We start from the raw sequence: 20,948 nt of genomic DNA, 5'->3' as shown, positions 1-20,948 counted from the left end.
CACAGTAATTACAGTAACACATTCAATTTTTATAATAGAGAAGGTAAGAATAATTAACTCTTCTATACAAAGTTTACGCCGAGCTGACCAGGTTAGGCAGCGTGAAATGTAACAAATTCTCACGAAATAGATGGCGAACGGAATAGAAAGGAAAAAGAAACAAGTTATTTCCGTAATGTTTGTCGGCTTGCTTTCTCTTAATTACGAGATGGTTTTTGTCGTAATAATATATTAATAATAATAATAATAAAAAAAATTGGTAAAATATTTGATACATTTGTAATATATAAATATGATAAAAACAAATTTGAATATTTATATTTTAATAAATTGTTTAGCAAGTTGATTTTTTTGCAGCAGAATGTAATTATTATAAAAACTAAGTATCACAACTTAAACCCACCAGGTTGGTCTGGTGGTGAACCGCCATCGCAAATCAGCTGATTTCGAAGACGTGAGTTCTAAGGTTCAAAACCTAGTTGTTTTTATTCAGATAAGGTTAAGGCAGTTATTTTTATACATTATTAGATCGTGGATAACCACGTGTTCTTGCTACGTTGAATCAAATTAATGATAAATGATTTCGATGTAAAATTTTACATGAAAAACAGTGGTGAAACCCGTTTCTTTGTTAATGTTTTCGTTATCGAGTTACAAGCATTCAAAGTTGCAATGATGGAAAAATCGTGTTAAAAATGAAACGAGGTAAAACACGCTGCATGAACAATTTTATTGCAGTTTACTTTTAATGGCTACAATAAACAATGTTATATTAATAATTAACAACACAACTAAAAAGAACTCGTTTTTCGACACCTAATTTTGTGTTTTGTGTTGGATATCTTAAAAGATTACTGGTGTAACAGTTCTGAGACCCGTTTTAATCTATTTCCCAGCCAAAATTACATAAGAAACCATCAATTAACCCCCTCCGTAATTTATGTCCTAAAAATTATAGCAGGCCTTATTTTTATTAGAAAAGCTGAAATCCGGACGAAATCTTTCGATAGCCGTAACTCGAAAACAAAGCGTTTATAGACCTTTATTTATATGACTGACTGGGTTGCTCTAGTGATGAACTCGTCATCGCAAATCAGCTTATTTTTAAGTCGAGAGTTCTAAGGTTCAAATTCTAGTAAAGGCAGTCACTTTTATATGAATTTGAATACAAGATCGGGAATACTGGTGTTGTTTGGTGGTTGGGTTTCAATTAACCACATCTAGAATGGTCAACCTGAGACTGTACAAGACTTTACTTTATTTACATTCATACATATTCTCTGAAGTAATACCTTACAGTGGTTCCAGAGGCTAAACAGAAGAGAAGACATATATTTATATGAACTTTTACATTATTTTTACCAGCAGAACATGTCCTAAAGTTACTCTGTTTTTCATGGAACAATCTGTGTGTATGTATATATATATATACACATACACACAGATTTATATGTATTAGTATATTATATACTATACTTAGAGTATATATATATATATATATATATATATATATATATATATATAAAAGTAAATTTTAAATTTTAAAAATATATTACAAATTTAGATTAGTAAATCTCCTATTACTTTAAAGGAAACTAATACTTGCCAATATCAGACGCAATGTTAATTAATTAACTACTTTTCTTAAAATAGTTATTCCAAGGTCAGTTATAAATTGTATGACATCCTTTTGATTAATTAGATAAAATATGTTTTGCAACTAAACAGGATTTTAACTGTATAAAATATTATTTAATTGATATTTCCCAATTGTTTTTGAAATCCTTAATAGTTTTGAAGGTGCAATCTTTTCTAATAATACAAGAGATAAATATTAAACATTAAAAAACACAACTGGCAAAAAAAAGTTGCTGACAAACATTGATCTTTTTGTTCTGGTTTGGTTCCATCGTGATTTGTATTATACTTGCAAATACCCTGTTTCAATTTTGAAAATTGCAAGATTGGTTGCAAAGATGTAACAACATTTCTAAATAATCGTGATCTGTAAGATCAAGAGTGTACCTGATGCATACAAAATTTAGCCTTCAACCTACTAACTAACAAATAACCTAATTGAATTTTGAAAATCGAACGTTTGCAAAGATATTATAAGAGCACCCTATTGCACCTCCCAAAACAGTGCCCCAGGGGCAATCCATTTGTTACCAGTTTATAATGGTTATGTTGTTTTCAGGAGTGGCAAGAAAAGGATATTCAACTCAAAATTATTATTATTATTACATACATACTAACATACGTACCTGCTAATATTTTACAACAATAAATTTTATAACATGTTATACATTACAGAATGATATTTTTTTTAAATTTGTAATTATATATATATATATATATATATATATATATATATATATATATATATATATATATAAATATATATAATATAATTAATTAATTAATTATAATATAATATAATTTATATATATATATATATATATATAAAACACAAAACAGAATAAATTATATATAATACAAATATTTTGTGCAATTGAAAATTAAAGTTTAATAAAAACATAACTTATTTTCCTATTGCATCAAAGCAAGGTATACAATAGGTTTCTTCACAAGAGAGAAGGTTTGATTAATTTAATGTTTTACGCTATCTATTCCATTCTTCTTGTCACTGTGATGTATTTAAAGCACCCAACATATAAGAGATACAATTGAAAGTTATTTTCTCTGAGAGTAATATATATGAGGGTTTTTCTTAGTGAAAAAAAAGGCATTTTGAAATTGCTTTATATTTCACTCCTCATTTTCCATAACAACCCTGGCATGATTTGTTAGTTAGTCCTGATAATATTTATGTCATTGGTCTAGTCTTGCACGAGGTGCTTGCATCATCTCATCACTTAAGCAGTTCCCCACAGAAAACCCATTATTATTAAATAGGAATTTTTTAAATTTATTTAATAATATTTTATTTAATGTAAATTTAATTCTATTATTTTTTCAATATTATTCATTTGATTGATTCGAATCATTCAATTCAAACTCAGCTCACACAGTGCTAGAGGCTGGCAGTTACCAGTTCATTAATTTAATTTGTTAAAGTTTGTGCTTCAACTGGCAAATCTCATTACTGCATACACATTTATGTAGTTTTATATATATATATACATATTTATAAAGCCTATGACACTCCTGATAACGCAAGCATTCCAGTGGGGGTCATACTTCTAAATCGGTTCAGCTGCAACTGTGGAACATACATACATACATACAAAAATACACCTTAAATACATTACACTCCTTTTTGGGTAGTTGTGTAAAAAGAAGTAATTAATTCTTTAAAAAATAACAATATTTATCCTTTCCAACTAAACAACAGAATTGTTTTTGTATAACTCAACACAATATCTCGCTTCAAAGAAGGAGCTTTGTTATATTTCTATCGTCATTTTTAATAAATTACTAAACAATCTAAAATATTTTCTCAAACAATTTATTTAAAATGATATTAATTATTATTTTTTGTAAAAGCAATATTACTCTGTTGAGGAATTTTTAAATAAAACTAATATAAAAAACCCTTGAATTTTCTGCTCCCAATTTAATGTGTACATTACTGGGATTTTATTTTTAAGAATCAGCCATTTAATTAGTTTGAATTCTATTCTCTTTTCCTTTTTATTATACAGCAATATTTTTTAAATGCGCTATTTTGAATACATTCTACATTTCAGTTATATTTTTTATGTATTTCAATCTTTGACTTCTGTATAGTTTTTACTTTTTGCATATTCTTCTGAGATCAAATTTAAACGTAGATGCTTTTAATATAATGATCATCAAATTTGTTTATCTCTTTACAGGATATTGTCAGAAATTTGTTTATCTTCCTTTTTGTCTTATATTACTCATCTACTGAACAGAGTTTTCTATACCAAATGGGCTAAATGTTAGTTTTTGTAACTATTAATAAGAAAAATGTAAAAAAATACAATTTTTTATTGTTCAATAATACTGTATAGTTTAAAAGAACTAGCTTTACTTGCTTACTAGCTTTAGCTTTACTTGTCTAATGTACGTAAAAAGAAGTATTTAAAGTAGAGTCTTGCATTTGTGGTACATTTAAAAATTAAATTACATATATTTTTCCAATAAAATTTTAATCCAATTTATAAAATCAATTGCAAGTCATTTGGATTTGAGGAAAATAACTTATGCATGATGATTCTCTGTAAAAGAAAAATTTTGAATCACATGAAATCAGTACTGGAGGTAATTTTACAGTAGTTACACAGTATTACAGAATACATGAATCATTTTAATGATATTATTATATCAGTATTTTTTTTTATTAATACATCAATAAAAAAGTTTTTTATAATATATTTTTTAAGTTCTGTAACCGTAGTAGTTGTAAACAAGTTGACATGAGTATCTCTTTATAAAATGGTATAACCATTATCAGGACTAACTAACAAATCATGCCAAGCTTGCTATGGAAAATGAGGAGTAAAGTGTGAAAGCAGTTTACAAATGCCTTTTTCACTAAGAAAAATACTCATATATATTACTGTCAGAGAAAATAACGCTCAATAGTATCTCTTATATGTTGGGTGCTTTAAATGTGTCACAGTGATAAGAAGATTGAAACAGATAGCATAAAACAAAAATTAATCACCTCTTTTCTCTTTGGAAGAAATATATTATATACATTGCTTTGATGCAATAGGAAAATAAATTATTTTTTTATTAAAATGTAATTTTCAGTTACACGAAATATTTGTATTATATATAATTTATATGTACACTATATATATATATATAATTACAAATTAAAAAAAATCATTCTGTTATGTGTAACATGTTATAAAATTTATTATAATAAAATATTAGCAGGTACCGGTTGAATGAATGTATGTTAGTATGCTGTAATTTTGAGTTTAATATACTTTTCTTGCTACTCCTAAAAACAATGTAACCATTATCAAGAATAACAAGCACTTTATGACAAGTTATCTAGGAAAAGAATTTTAATTAAATACTAGTTATAATTTATAATTATCATTTTAAAAAAATCAAGAAACTGATGTGGACAACACATGACTTACTTGTACTCCTATTAAATTACATTTAAACATTTTTTTTTTTTAAATGAAAAGTACTTTAGATTTTATTTTATTAATAACTTCTGATATTTATATATATATATATATTTTTTGTTTATAGTTATTATTGAAATATTTACTGTAAAACTTCTTTTTATAATCAGAGTTTAATAATTATTAATAAATCAATATATTTTAATTTAATAAAAAGAGTTAAAAAAAGAGATGGAAGTCGGATTTGAAGTGATGTGCCTTCCCCTTATAAGATCCAAATATTTCATTAATTAAAATTTTATTTGGCTATAACTCTGGAACCAATGAAAATAAGTACTACTTATGATATATTGTTGAAAAGCTCTCAATGAGGGCTTATTACTGCAGTTAAGAAAAAGTTCAAAATCAAAATTTTTGGACATTTTTGGACAGTTTTGATACATTTGATTGCAATCAAAAGGGAGGTGCACAACTAGATGTTAACAAAAATTCTAAATCCAAAATTTCAACATCCAATGGGTAATCGTTTTTGAGTTATATGAGATACATACATATGTACATACATTCATACATACAGATGTCATGCCGAACTAGTCAAAATGGATTCAGGAATGGTCAAAATGAATATTTCCATTGAAATCTGGAAACTGAAATTTTCCGCGACCACTATACTTTCTTTATTTCGTACAAGGAAGTAATAAAAAACATGTCACGCCCAGTAATCTTATCATAACAATTGCTTATAGTATTAATTCTGTGTAGAGTGATTGTCCAGTTAGTAGGACATCAATGGGAATGTCACTTGTGGCATTCTCATCGGTGGCATCCTGGCTGAGGCTTGACTGAAAGATGTCATTGCCAAAGTATTAAAGATAACCTTCGATAAAGCCCATAAGGGCTAGGTACAGAAGGGGTGGCATGGCGACCAAAACCGTCACATGGAGAGTGTCTTCTCCTATGGGGTCAGGATGTTCAGTTGGCATGGCCCAACTTTCCTCATCAATAAAATTTATATAGTATTTATTTATTAATTACTACATAAAATACTTTTTATTATTTACATTAATTTTACAAATTTGATGTATATATATATATATATATATATATATATATATCTAATTTTACAAATTTGATATATATATATATATATATATATATCTAATTTTACAAATTTGATATATATATATATATATATACAGGTGTCCCACGAATAAACTTTCAGGTAATGTAAATAATGAAAAAAGTTCATATAAACATAGGTCTGGAAACACTTTGTTTTCGAGTTTTCTAGCGAAAGATTTTGCCCAAATTTCAACTCTTAATAAAAAGAAGCCCTTTTGTAATTTTTAGGACCCAAACTAAGGAGTAAAGTTGGTGGTTTCTTACGTAATTTGAGCTGGGAAATAGGATAAAACAGGTCCGAGAACTGTAACTCCAATAGTTTTTATGATATTTGATGTAAAACACAAAATTTGGTGTTGAAAAACAATTTTTTTTTAGGTTTGTAGTCAATATTTTTGGTAAATGACTAATAAGTACAAAAGATGTTGTAATAAAAGTTGTAGAAAATTTAATTCTGAGAAAATTAATGTAAATATAGCCAATAAAAAATATATAAAACTTTTAAAATTCGGTTTTCTATTGAAGCAAAACAGATGAAAAATGTACAGAAAATCGTATTATTCTTTCTGTACCTAATAAACATTCTTTTTGAAGCATTTTTTAAGGATTACTGGTGTTCTTTGGTGGTTAGGTTTCAATTAACCATACATCTCAGGAATGGTTGACTTGAGACTGTACAAGATTATAGTTCATTTACATTCATACATATCATCCTCTTTCATCCTCTGAAGTAATACTTTACGGTGGTTCCAGTGGCTTAACAGAAAGAAGGTTTTGTAGAGATGAATACTTTTTTTTTAAGAAGTAATTATTATTTTTAGTAAAGGTTGTAGCATAATTTAACATTTAAAATCTTTTATTACACATCAGTTTATATGATTCGTATTTATGGATGTCAAAAAAAGATATGACAAACTACCTTTGTATTATAGAAAGACTTATTTTGACTTTTTGAGAGAGCCCCAAGAAATGATATTATATTTTAAATGGGAAGATATGTAAGCATAATAAATATTTAATAATTTGGGAAGCTTAGCTTGCCACCATTAGCTTGCTAATTTTATTAAGATATTTCAAATCAAAACAGTAAAGTTTTGTGCATATATATGTGTTTGTTAGTGCATCTGCAAAAGCTCAGGTTTATAATCATTGTGCAGATTACTTTTATTGTATTTAATTGTTTAATATATAGTTGGTAACCTTGTGAAACGATAAACATTAAAATAAAAATACGTATTGTCTTATATAATTCATTATATACATATATATATATATATATATATAAACTTTCAAATATATAAATAGTTGTAAATGCTTTTCTTTAAATATCATTAAAGAAATTTTTAATTTATAAAGATTCTTATGCAGCCATTCATTCTTTTTCCTAAAATGTACTTCATTTTTAGTTTTAAGCCTTTTTATATTTCTTTGTTTGCTACTTTGAAGTATTTATAATTTTTGGCTGAAAAAACTACATTTGAATTATAGTAATATAAAAATATTTTACTTCCAATAAACATAATTCAAGTTTTTAATATTCAATTTAAGAATTGTCTTTTTACAGATTCTATTTATGTATTCACATCACAATACAAATGTGGTTTCTTCCTATTATTTTTTCAGACACCATTCTTTTGCTGTAGTAGGCAAAGTCTATGTCGTGTATTGTATACTAAACAGACTTACATTTATACTAAAGAACCAGGTCATTACATTCCTTTGTTATTTTTTTCTTCTTTTTTTTTTGTCCGATTAATTCCAAACATAAGCCTGAGGCTTCTCTGTGGGAATATGGAAATGGAATTTTGTAGCATATGAAAAATGCCATGCCCATCTAATACTTGAACTCATGACCCCTGGATTAAAGGCTGAATTAATACTACTCCACTACAGAGATAGTACATTTATTTCACATTATTTCATTATTTATTTGTGCCTATTTAAAAATAAAATAATAATAAAAAAAGTAAAACAAATTAATATTTTTTCTCTCAATAGTTCACCTTGGAACACGTTAGATCATTTATATTTGTGGTTGTTTCTTTTTTTATGTTTTTCTATCTGCCTAAAGTACCTCTTCATTCTTTCTGATATCTTTCCTTTGTTCTTCAGAAAGTTAAGCTCCATTATTCATACGATTTGGTTCTTCTTGGAACCTTTTATTTTCATATTTTAATATTCTTTTTAAAATTTCTCTTTCTCTTATAATTTCTTCAGTTATTTTCAGTTCTTTTAGATCTTCTTGGACTTGCATCAACCATTTACCTTTGGTTTTTTAAATCGGAAGAAATGAAAAAATTATTTAGTCAATCGACTGTTATTCATTCTAAATAAATGGGAGTAAATTGCAGTTCATCATTTCTGACAATTTTTCAGTTTTATTAAGTTTGTTATTTGGAATTAATTTTACCTGATTATTTTGAAATTTAGGACCTAAAATTTTTCTTATAATTTTCCTTTCTTTTTTTTCTAGATTTTCTAGTATACTTTTGTTGCATCGTCTTAAAGTTTCTGCTTCATAGAGTATTTCCAGCTTTAACGCAGTTTTATAGTGTTGAAATTTTGAGTTCCATGATAAAAACTGTTTGTTATATATGTTTTTCGTTAATAGGAAAGCTAATTCCATTTTACTAGTTCTAACTATTAATGATTTTTTATCTAAAGAATTCCTACTGATCTATTCTCCAAAATATTTGAAATTATCCATCCACTTTCTCTATATTTTATTAATTATACTAAGAAAATTCGGGCAGTTTTTATCATGTCAAAATTTTTATTTTCTCAAACGCAATTTTTAACTCCATTTTAGCAGCTAGTTTTTCTAATTGTTTAATTTGTTTTTCAGCTTCTTTCCAGTTTTTAGCTAATAATGTCATTTCATCAACAGTTAATCTTTAGTTCCCAGTCTTATTCCACTAATTTTGTCTAAATTTTTGTTCCATGCTCTAACTACTTTTGCAAGAGCACAATTAAAAAGTAGTGGAAAAAGTCCGTCTCCTTGTCTTACACCGGTTTCGATGGGAAAAGTATCTGTTAATTCTCCCAGAAATTTTATTTTAGAGTATACATTAGTTAACATTGCTTTGATTAAGTTTGCCATTTTGCTATCTAAACCTAATTCTGTTAATGTTGAAAAAAGTGATGTTCTATTTACCAAATCATATCCTTTTTTAAAATCAAATTAATATTATTATATAACTAAAAAAAAAATTTCAAAAGAAAAAAGGTTAAAATACAGCTATTTATGATAATTGTATGTATGTTATTCTTAAACATGATTTTTTACCTAAATACCAATATATATTAACTTAACCAATTTATTTACTTTCCTGGGTATACCGTTATGCAGTATATAGTACATGGATATTATGCTAATCAGTTTAAGTTTTGCTTGTCCGGGTTTTTACAGACTGACAATTCATAACCAAAACGAAAAAACACAATTTTAGCATTGAAAAATCCCAGAAGGATTTATTATACATATTAGGCTGTTTTTTAGCTTGATATCTTCAGACTGGATAGCCCAATTTGGATGAATTTTGGCATGATACTTACCTTGAGGGTCACATTTCTCACATTATTACGCAAAGGGTATTTAAATTTGTTTCTTTTTTTTACTTCTGGACTCAGTCACATTCTTATACTAATTAGATAACTCTATTATACCACTTTGGTTATGTATTTTGGTAATTTAATTTAAGGGTGGGGGATAATGAGCCAAACTTTATTGTTTTTTTTCCAATTATCATTTTGCTTGACATATTCAGACTGAATAAACCAATTTTTATGATATGTTAAATGATGCTTCTGATTATGAGCCATTGATGCCATTTAATTTTGGTTACAATTGGTTGGAAAGATATGGTCACCATGGGTCGCATACCTCAAAACTTTATTCAAATGGTAGAATAATTTTTTTTTATATAACACTTTATGTACATAGTTACATACTTTAATGTTTCACATTATTTTCGTTTTAAGTTGTCTGTTGAGAGTGAAGCCCTTGCGCTCAGAATACATAATTTTCGTTGCGAAGCCAGGAAGTATTTTCTCATGACTGCCCAAAATGGAGTATAATGTATATAGGGTGTAGGAAAGTATGTATTCATATGTTTGTTTTATCATAGCAACTCAACAGCAGAACTGATTTAGATGTATGACTCCGCATTGGAATACTTAATTATCAGTAGTGTCATAGGCTATATAAATATATATATATTTAAATAAATTTAAAAAATCTGAAAAAATTATGCTAAATACAAGTACTGTATACAAAATTGTTACCCGCATACTCTTTAATTATCCTGTTTTAAGGAGCAATGTTTTTTTGCAGTTGTGTTTTTTAATTTTTAGTAAAATTATTTGAGATGCTTGTTATTTTGAGAATGGTTATTACAATTTCAGGAGTATTTTATATACGTATATATCACGTTAAGTCGTTTGCAATAGTTTCATTAATGATGCCTAACATACATATCCTGTCACTTTTCTTTATATTCTATATGGACTGAATCGGAGGTTATTATGTAACCATACAAACAGACAACAATTCTAAAAAAAAGGCATTATCTCCTTATGATAAAACTGTAAAGAAAAACATTTAAATTTGTTCAAGTTTCTTTGTAAAGACAGACGCTTTATTATATAGATAATTAGATTTATAGTATAAGAATTAAGAACGATTAATTATTTTTAACAATAATTAAAATAGATTTTTTAATTCAGTGAATGGTATGTATCTATTGAATGCTAGTTTAATAGTACATTACACATTATTATTACTATTCTAAACAATGTGAAATTAAAAAAAGAAAGTCAGTGTACAGTAGCCTATATATAAAAATACATTACATTATATGAAATGAATAAAAAAAGTGAACTACATTTTGTTTATATTTCTGTAGTGTAACTGTTTATGTTATTAGTCTCAGGGAAAGTGGGACAAAATTGAGCTGTGTGTGTATGTGTATATATAATTTATGTTATTGCATGGTAGATGGTCTAAACTTGTTTTGTGTTGTTATTATCTCTTTTTTTGTCATCCATCACTTCACTGGTTTAATGCACTTCGACATCCCATTTTATTCTATGTAAAATGCACCTTAATACTTTCAATTTTATTATAAATAGATATTTTATTCAGATTGGAACATAATTATATATTATATAAATATTACTTAAGAAGTTAGGTCTGCTATTCTACAAATAACAAAAAAAGGAACTTTTTTTTTAGAAGGTTCATAGGAAACCTTGATTAAAGCAGCAATAAAATAAATTAATAAATAAAAAAAGAGAATTGCGTAGAATCCTAATTAATATAAACGTCTTGTAGCTTGTAAATGATCATAGAATGACTTAAGTATTCAAATTGGATTATTCTACTTGTATGTACCGTGTAATCCTTGGGATTGAGAAGGATTTTCTGAAGAAAGCGTAAACCTCTTTTCAGATGGGTTTTTAATTTGCAAGAAAAGCAATTTATATGCAGCTTATATTTAAACTAATCTATACAAAATCATTGATCAGTTATGTGTTGTTCTCTTTTTGAGTAGAAGTACTCAAAACTCTTGTGGGATTATTATTAAAATTATTTTTTTAAATAAAATAAAAATAATAAATATTTTTATAATTATTGAAAAAGTAATTAACGTTTTATATATATATTCATATTTATATAGAGTGATTCAGGAGGATAGGGCAATACTTTGACAACTCATTCTAGAGGCTAAAAATAACAAAAAAGTACATATAAACATAGGTCCGAAAACGCTTCGTTAGCGAGTTATACAGAGCGAAAGATTTCGCCCGAGTTTCAGTTCCTCCGGGTAAATTAAGGCTTTCTGAAATTCTGGGAAGGTCAATTAAGGGGCAAATTCAATTGTTTCTTATGGTTTTTGAGCTGGGAAATCGAAAAAAAATAGGTCCCAGAACTGTATCTCTCTTAATTTCTAAGATATCCCGTGTAAAACGCCAAAAATAGGGTAAAAAAACACATTATTTTACGTTTGAAGTACAATAACGTTGTTAAATTGGCAATAAACCATACATTTTTTAAACATAAATTGTTGAGAATTTAATTATAAGAAGATTGATGTAAATAATGTCAACAGAAACAAATAAAATGTTAAACATGTCGACTCTTATTAACAACAAAACCGACGAAAACTTAGAAGAAAATGTTACAAAAAAAGAAAACAATTCAAATACATTAATAGTTGTTCAATTTACTTAGTTTACTCCTGCTAATGGAAGTTATGAATAAATTTTGCACTTTTTAATAACAAACTTAACCAACTGTGTTAACAAATTTTATTAACTGTGCTCATCATTCAGATAAAAATTTTGGACACATTTTCATCGATTACGTGACTGGATTTCTTTTTTGCAAAATTTCACTTGTTTAAACTAATTGTTTTGATTGACGGGATAAAAATAACACTGAACTCATTTTGAATTTTTTGAAGCTGCTTGGTAATAAACTTAAAATATTAATTTTTCCTGGGTTGATGTAACTGTTTTCATTTTATTCTTTATTCTAATGATTAATTCTTCATATTCTCTACCTAAATCAGCATAATTTTGTGCTACTAAATTGGTTTCTTCTGTAGAAATATTTAAATCAAAGGAATCGTTTAATTTACTGGTTACTGACTCTTATTTTTGTAGCGTTATTTTTTTAAATTGGTTCCTTTGCGCTGCTCAATAATTTTTGAACCTTAACGGTGAAAATGCCAAGTGCTGAACAAGCTTTATTCAGCGACTCGACTATAACATATCGAGGCTTAAAATATATCCTGACATTCTGGTTCGCTTACTGTATCATCTTATAGTTTTTGTATTTTTTTAAAGCATTTTGTACAGAGTGCTCTGCCTGGAATTAATTTTTAATTTGGATTGCTTGTTGAAAGTGCCAAAGATATTTCTCGAAGAGATTTCTTAACCGGTTTAGTATGACAGCTAAATGGGTCAGAGCAACTTTTCACATTAATATGAAACAACGTAAGGATGGAAGGGAAGGTATAGTTGGTGGTGATGCCGTCATCTCCGAACTGATTTTTGCGACCACTTTTTGTTTAGAGAATAGTCTGAGAGTTTACGCATTACTATTATAGCGTGAAAATGTTACACAGATTTCTTCAGAATAAAATTCTTTTATAATTTTATTTGTTAACTAACAATTTAATGAAGTTATTATACATGCATCAGACCTAAAAAATTTTGTTTTGTAACACATTTTTTGTGTTTTATTGTAACTTTTTTTAAACTTATTAGTTACTGTTGTAGGATCTGGTTTATTAAATTTTTCAGGATTAAACCATTAAATTTACTCTTTAATTTAAGATTGAAAAAATTTAATGTGATTTCACTTTACCCTGGGCAAAAATTAGGATGAAATATTTTGCTAGCTATTAATTAAAAAAAGAAGCGTTTCCGGACTCATTTTTATATAAACCTTTTTACTTTCCTGTTTTGATAGTGCTATAGATCTTCAAGGGAGAATATTTTAATCGGTCCTATTTGGGCATATGCGGTTTTTTCACTGGATCTTGACATTTTTACACCTAAGGAACCCAAAAAACTGAATTTTAATGTTTGTGCTTGAGTGCGCACGTCTGTTCGGTGTTGGCCTCTAAATTACCTTATATCTTTAGAACTACTGGACCGATTTTGACCAAACTTGGTCAGATTACTTCTAAATAGGGCATTGATGCCATTAAATTTTCAACTTAAAAGATCAAACGGGTGAGGCTGTTGAGCAAGATCACCCACGGTATCTAAAATTTCGCCTAATTAAGGTCGTACTTTTCTTAGGCACATTTGTTAACAGTTAAAAAAATAACGATATTTGCAAAAAAAGATTTTTGGAAAATCGCACCCATACCTCAACAATGTTCTAAACTACTGTTATGTTGTGACGTTACAGGTGAGCAGTAGAATTATAAAAATGAATAAAATTTAAAGTGTAAAAAAAACTCAGTTTTGTTAGGTTCTCGAACTTGATCGCAGAGTTGAGTAAGTAGAGGCTGCGTTAAGCCTCACGGCTACGCCACTCTGCAAGATTCCCTGCCGAAATTTATTTTATATAAGTTGTGAAATTATGATTTAGTACCGATTTAATTTATAGATCTTTCCGAAATTTATCCTTGTTGTTAGTAAGAAATTCTGTGTATAAAGTCACTTAATATTATCTATTCGCAAAAATAGTTTAAAGGTACAGCTGTATAAAAAACACATTATTTAAAAAATATAATGATTAGTAATCAATTGAACTGGCCATCTATTTTTTTTTTTTTGGTACGTTTGTTTTTATAAACAGTGTTTAAATGCTTTTATTTTTACCAATTTATTTTAGTAATTATTTAGCGTAATTCTTTTACACACATATTTATAAATTTGGCTATAAACGTTTTTGTATATAGGTGATTCATTCATGTAAATTTATTCGTTTTTTTTATTACTTTATCCTATGCAATTTATTTTTCTAATGATGATTTTTAATGCCGATTTAGATTTCAAAATTTTTATGTTAAGAGTGACCCTTTACACTTCTTCATAACCCCGTATATTTATTTAAATAAATAAATATATGCAGTATAAATACATCCACTTATATTGCAATGTACTTGAATGTATTTTCTGCATTTCTGGTTATACATCTAAAAATATATTGTTGTTTTTATATCCTTACACATTCAAAATTTGTTTAATTACTTGTATCATTTATAACTTTTACTAAAATTTTATTAAAGATTTCATAGTTTGAAAGAGTGTGGCATTCTACTATCTGTATTAATGTGATAATAACCTGTTTAGTTGTTCACCTTAAAAAAAAACTTTCTTTTTATATGACTCATCTTATACCTTTAGATGCTATGTGATTATTTTATATTACACTAGGACTATACATTTTATTTATTGGTTTGATAATGAACAGCGAGTGATTTAAAGTTAAAAAAAATTCTAAAAATTACTCGCTTTTAGATACATCGAAGTATGTTTTCAGAAGATGATATATTTGAAGCTATTTTGTAAATCGTCTTTCATTTTCAGGTGACATTTACAAGTTTATGGATAAAGAAGTTGTATAATAAATCTAAACTGATCTTATAGACACATTTTTAAGTGTATTTAAAAAGAAAGTATCTTTTTTAAAATACATTTTAAATAATTTTATATTTTTATAAATTTCTTACTCTCCTGTTATTTACATTTTTCTTCATAATAAATATAACAGTCTTCTTTATCTATTGTAGTTAATAAGTACTGTCGTAATACAATTTATTTCTTGTAATATTTTTAAACATTATTAACATCTACATCATTTTTCTTTTTATTGCTATCTTGGAATTGCTAATTTTATTTCTAATATTTTATGTTTGGAAGTTGATATTTATTTAATTCCACTCTCCTCAATTTGATTAAATGAAATCTACATTGAAGGAAGAGATGTTAAGGTATAAATCATGGTAAAAAAAAAAAACAAGGGATTATATAGGCTATCCATAAAATTGTAAGGGGCCATTATTTAATATCTTCTTTTTTTTAGTAGTTTTAAAGGACAAATGTTTATTTTTTCCTTAAATATAACCATTTTGTCTAAAATGGTTACATCCAAATATGAAAAACATCTGCAGAAAAAAAGTTGTTCTTATCAATGCTAGGATTTACGGAACATGCCCCAGGACCTCCACAAATCAACTATATATAAAAAAGGAATATAATGTCAGCAAAAAAGGAACCACAAAATAAAAAATCCTAATGGACTCTCCCTCTCAGGTCTCTTAGGAAATGATGCTAATTGTCTTTACATAGAAATTCACCTTAATTGGTAAATATTTTGTCTTAAAATATTTAGTTTAACTAAACTAAAGAGATATGTGCTTAATATTGAAATTGGGAAAGATGTTTCTTTGTATTCTCCTGGTAGATGGCGTTAGGATCACATAATTCTGGTAATATTAATAAAATCTGGCAACAGTTGTGAGGTTTGAAAAGTGACAGATCACTGAGTATTCTTAGGAAGGTTATGATTATATTAGCTTATTTATTTAAATACTACTATTTGTTGAAAGTGAAATGAAGATATAGAACAGATTCAATACATTTTGAAGTTTTATATCAAGAAGGGGAAGAATGTGATTCAGGTTGCTGGAAAAATTTGTGATATTATTGGTATGATGCAATGTTAGTACATGTATTACAAAGCTAATTCAAGGGTTTTCAGTCTGGAAATTTTATGTCAGTTATACTTCTCCACAGGTTTAAACTGTTTGAAAAATACTGGATATAAAAAAAAAACTTAATGTTTAAATGCCACATGAACAATAAAAAATTTAATGGATCGAATTTCCATTTAGGAATTGGTATCTAATACAGAAAAAAACAACCTGCACTTGACTGTAACCTAATAGCAGTAGAGTGCCACATAGGACCAGGCATTAAACTTCCCTCTGACACCCACTCTTTATGAGAGAGTGGCCCCTGATTACAAGACTTTCTGCCCGATCTGGATGGAAAGGAAAAGCTTCACAGAAGATAAGCCTACAAGCAAATTTTTCTGTCAAATCTCTACCACCAAAAACTTCTTTAAATCGGAACACAGTCCCAAAATTCACAGAAACCATGAATATCAGCCATTTTTCTATTTATTACTCACCAGTTTACTAGAAAGTCATAGCAGCAAAGGACATAAGTTCATATACTGCAATAGGCAGGAGGGTTTAGCACCCTCTGAAATTCTTGCATTCTGTTCTGTAATACAGAACAAAATTTGAATCATTTTTGAAACTGCTCATTATGAGAGATAAAAAATTCATCATGTACAACAATAAGGTATTGAAAAAATCATGATCAAAGTATGGTAAAGCTCTTTGCAAACTGTGGCTAAGCTAGGATTGACACCAAGTGCTGTGTGTGTGCTGGGATCAGAAAGGAATTTTCCCTAGAGCTGCTGCCCAGTCTAACGATTGATTCTAACCTCCATTGTTAACAACTGGAAAGTTGTGTATATATATAAAGCAGTTGATATAAAGCAATCAGAATTTTTTGACAGTAGGAAAGGCTTGTCTTCCATCATATCAACATAGACTCCACAAAGTTTTTGTAACCCTTCGAAAATTGACACAGCTTGACTAGGAAGTTGTGATACATTCACTCTATTGTTCATGACCTTGCACTGTCAGACTAGCATTTGTGTCAATCTCTACATAACTCTCTTAATAGTATAAAGCTAGCTACAAAAGAGGCTTGTGAAAATCACTTATCGTAGTTTCTTGTTCAGAAAACACAGAAGTTCTACAGTGATGTCATTATGATTTTATTTCAAAAAAGGCCAAAAGGTTGTTGATCAAAACGGTACATATTTGATATAATAAACTTCATTTGAAATATAAGAAAATCTTGTTTTACTTTTGCATTAAAATACAAAGAAATTTTTTTTCATTCCATTATTATTATTATTATTCTTGCCCTGTGTTTTTATATAAGGAAAACATTTTTCTCAAGACAATAATCTTTTTTTTTAAATAAACTTTAAAATTGATCTTTTATTGAGCACAATAAAGTTACAATTTTTTTGTTTGGTTTAAAAATGAAAAGAAAATTGAGAACATCTAGATTTACAACAAGAAAGAAGTAAAAAAGAGGATTAGGTTAATTTTTAAAAACAAATCCCATGAATAAAAATTGTGCTGAAAAGGATTTTACTCCTTACATGATCCCCTACATTATTTTTACCTCTCAGTATGAGTGAATATATTTTACGTACAGTATATATGTTGTATGCTTTAGATGTGAGTATATGTAGGTAGAAGAAATAACAATGATATTTCATAGTCTGTATTGTATGGAAATTTTAAATAAAGAATTAATGAATAAATAGTGAACAAGAATGAGGTGGAGAGAGTAAATAGCTGACAATAACAACTAGTAATATTCTGTAGTGATTGTTTTACACTTCACATTCTAATATTTTGGGTATTCAATAATTACTTATTGGTTTGTAGTAAATAGTTAGGAATCTTGTAAAACCTGATATATTTATTGCATTTCCAGGCACAGATGTGGTTATATTACCTTTAACATGAATAGAATACACACCAAAAGAAAAAAACAATTATTATAAAAAAAAATTAAATAAAACTACATAAAATGTTCGATATTTGGCAGTCTGAAATTTTTTCCTTTTGTATTTTTTTCAAGGTACCGTTTCTCCTTTTTGTTTTTAGTGAACATCTTTTTTTACATGGGTAGAGTTTTATTTTGACCTATTCATATTTTATGTTATGAAACAAAACTAAAATCAATTTTTAAAAAAGCAAGAAAATTGAATAAAAAAAAAATTAATACATTTTTATGATAAGGCATATACTTCTTATACATTTTTTTGTCTATGCTAAATTAAGAATTAGAAGGTAATGATTGTGTCTTTGAAATATCAAAATTTATAGAAGAATTATTGAAGAAGTATTATTTTCTACTTTTTAATGTGTGTTTAGTTTTTTATTTCGGTATTATTTATTTATATTTTTTTGTAAAGAAATTCACAAATACAATTTTAAAACCTTTTCCCCATAAATGTTTAATTTAGACATAGAATAATACTTTATTCTCTACAAATTATATTATTTAAATTTAAAAGAAAACTATTTTGTTTTTGTTACAGTTAAATTATGCGAGGTAAAGTACGATTATTGGCAAAGAAAGTTCGATTATATTCTACACAATCAGTATGTCCAGCAGCAAGTGATGGTGTAGAATGTACAGCACCAAAGCAGTACAGTGAAGTACCAGGTCCAAAACCAATACCTGTATTAGGTAATACTTGGAGATTATTACCAGTCATAGGTAAGATAATAAATTTGAAGAGTGAGAAAAACAGAGAAAGAGAGAGAGTGTATGTGTACGTGTGTGATCTGCATGTAAATATTTAAAAACAAATTTTGAAATATTTTGAAATTCTGAGTTAAAATCGATTTTTGAATTTTGTTTGAAACCTGGCTATTTTTTTAATTTCTCTGTAACAAATAAAGATATCATCTTGATTTTTGGCATGTATGATCTTCATATGAGTATTTTAAAAACCAATTTTTAGATTTTTTTTAAATTCATCCTTGAAAGAGATGAAAAAAGGTAAAAAAATGTTGGACATTGATTACAAATCTTCCCCGTTTCCGACTCTACTAAACGAGATATTCAGTAAATTTTGGCTTGCAAATACTCTTCAAATAAATATCTAAAACTAACTGCTTTTGGGTATTTTGAATTTCAATTTTTTAAGGGTATGAAGGTGTACAGTGCGGTGGCTTAACCAACATAGCCACTCAGCTTATTTCAAAGTCGAAGTTCTTAGGTTCAAATCCTAATAAAGGTAGTTGCTTTTATTTGGATTTGAATACTAGATTGTGGATACAGATGTTGAGTGGTTGGGTTTCAATTAACCATATTTCTCAGGAATGGTTGGCCAGAGTTTGTTCAAGATTACATCTTTACTGGTACAGTTATACTACCTCTTAAACTAAGTCGCTAATGACTTTAATTGTTGATGCAACTATAAATTTAAAAAAAAGATTGACTGTGATGGGGATGCTATATATATATATATATATATTTCAGCTTTAAAATGTTGAGAAATAAAAATTATATTTCCTGAAAAATGTTATATTTTTGGATTGACTTGTTAAATATGACTTAAATACATTTAACTGTATTAAATATATTGACTTATCAAATAGAATAATATAGTAGTCTGTTATGTTGTAAAATAATTCATTACATATGTTAAAAAAAGGTTGAACTGAAAATATTTAGTTGATGTATACAAAAATTTAAATAAATTTGTTTTATTTGATAAAAACAATTTTATTTGATAATGATTAAGATACTATTTTTGTGTTAAAACTAAAAATTATGATTTCTTGTTTGCAGGCCAATATCAAATATCAGATCTAGCTCAAGTATCTGCAATACTTTATAAAGAATATGGGAAAATAGTTAAATTATCTGGATTGATTGGAAGGCCAGATTTATTGTTTGTTTATGATGCAGATGAAATTGAAAAAGTCTATAGATTAGAAGGTGATACGCCTTACAGACCTTCAATGCCTTGCTTAGTTCAGTATAAAAGTGAAGTACGTAAGGAATTTTTTGGAAGACTACCTGGAGTTGTTGGAGTGTAAGCAATTAATTAATTATAATTTCATGACTGTATTTGAAGATTGGGTACTTACGTATTAACGCCACCGCAGATACAGCTTTATTTAAAAACAAAGTAGTCAATCGGATTTCGGTGGAAAATGGGCCGATATAGAGTTTAACATAGATTCAAAACAGTCTCTTTATTAATTTTAATAAATGGTTATTTTATAAATATAATTTAACCAAACTTAACCTACGCTTGCTTTGCTCGCTAACCTTGACTAATTAACAGGATTGTTTTGATTATTTAAATAATAAATAATTGCAATAATTACTGAATTTATTAAATAAATACTCAAAAAATTACGGTGTTAATTAGTCAACCATTTATTGAAATAATAAAGAGACTGTTCATTTTCCACCGAAATCCGATTGACTACTTTGTTTTTAAATAAAGCTGTAGCTGTGCTGGCGTTAATACGTAAGTACCGAAGATTATAGCAATGTATAAAGTTCAGAATGATTCAAATTTCTATGTAAATAAATAGAAAATATAATTTAATTAAACTGTTTTATTTTACTTAACATGTTTTATGTTAAATTAAGTTTTATTTC

General features: G+C 27.3%; 1 protein-coding gene across 4 annotated transcripts in view; it reads left to right on the top strand.

Annotated features, from left to right (window-relative positions):
* The window catches only part of Cyp301a1 (Probable cytochrome P450 301a1, mitochondrial), a 60,477-nt gene that overhangs the window by 19,011 nt on the left and 20,518 nt on the right, over window positions 1–20,948 (top strand). For 3 of the 4 annotated variants that reach the window (XM_075378552.1, XM_075378550.1, XM_075378548.1), the window contains exons 2-3: window positions 18,862–19,043; window positions 20,124–20,370. In XM_075378552.1, the coding sequence (XP_075234667.1) occupies window positions 18,869–19,043; window positions 20,124–20,370 (422 nt within the window). In that variant the 5' untranslated portion in view covers window positions 18,862–18,868. Of the gene's footprint in view, window positions 1–553; window positions 706–18,861; window positions 19,044–20,123; window positions 20,371–20,948 lie in introns of those variants that run through there. The other variant, XM_075378551.1, reaches the window with a different exon arrangement.

This window comes from Lycorma delicatula, chromosome 11, assembly GCF_047948215.1.
Source record: "Lycorma delicatula isolate Av1 chromosome 11, ASM4794821v1, whole genome shotgun sequence".
NCBI lineage: Eukaryota > Metazoa > Arthropoda > Insecta > Hemiptera > Fulgoridae > Lycorma > Lycorma delicatula.
Note: the sequence above shows the minus strand (reverse complement) of the source record. Positions and strands in the feature narration are given on the sequence as shown.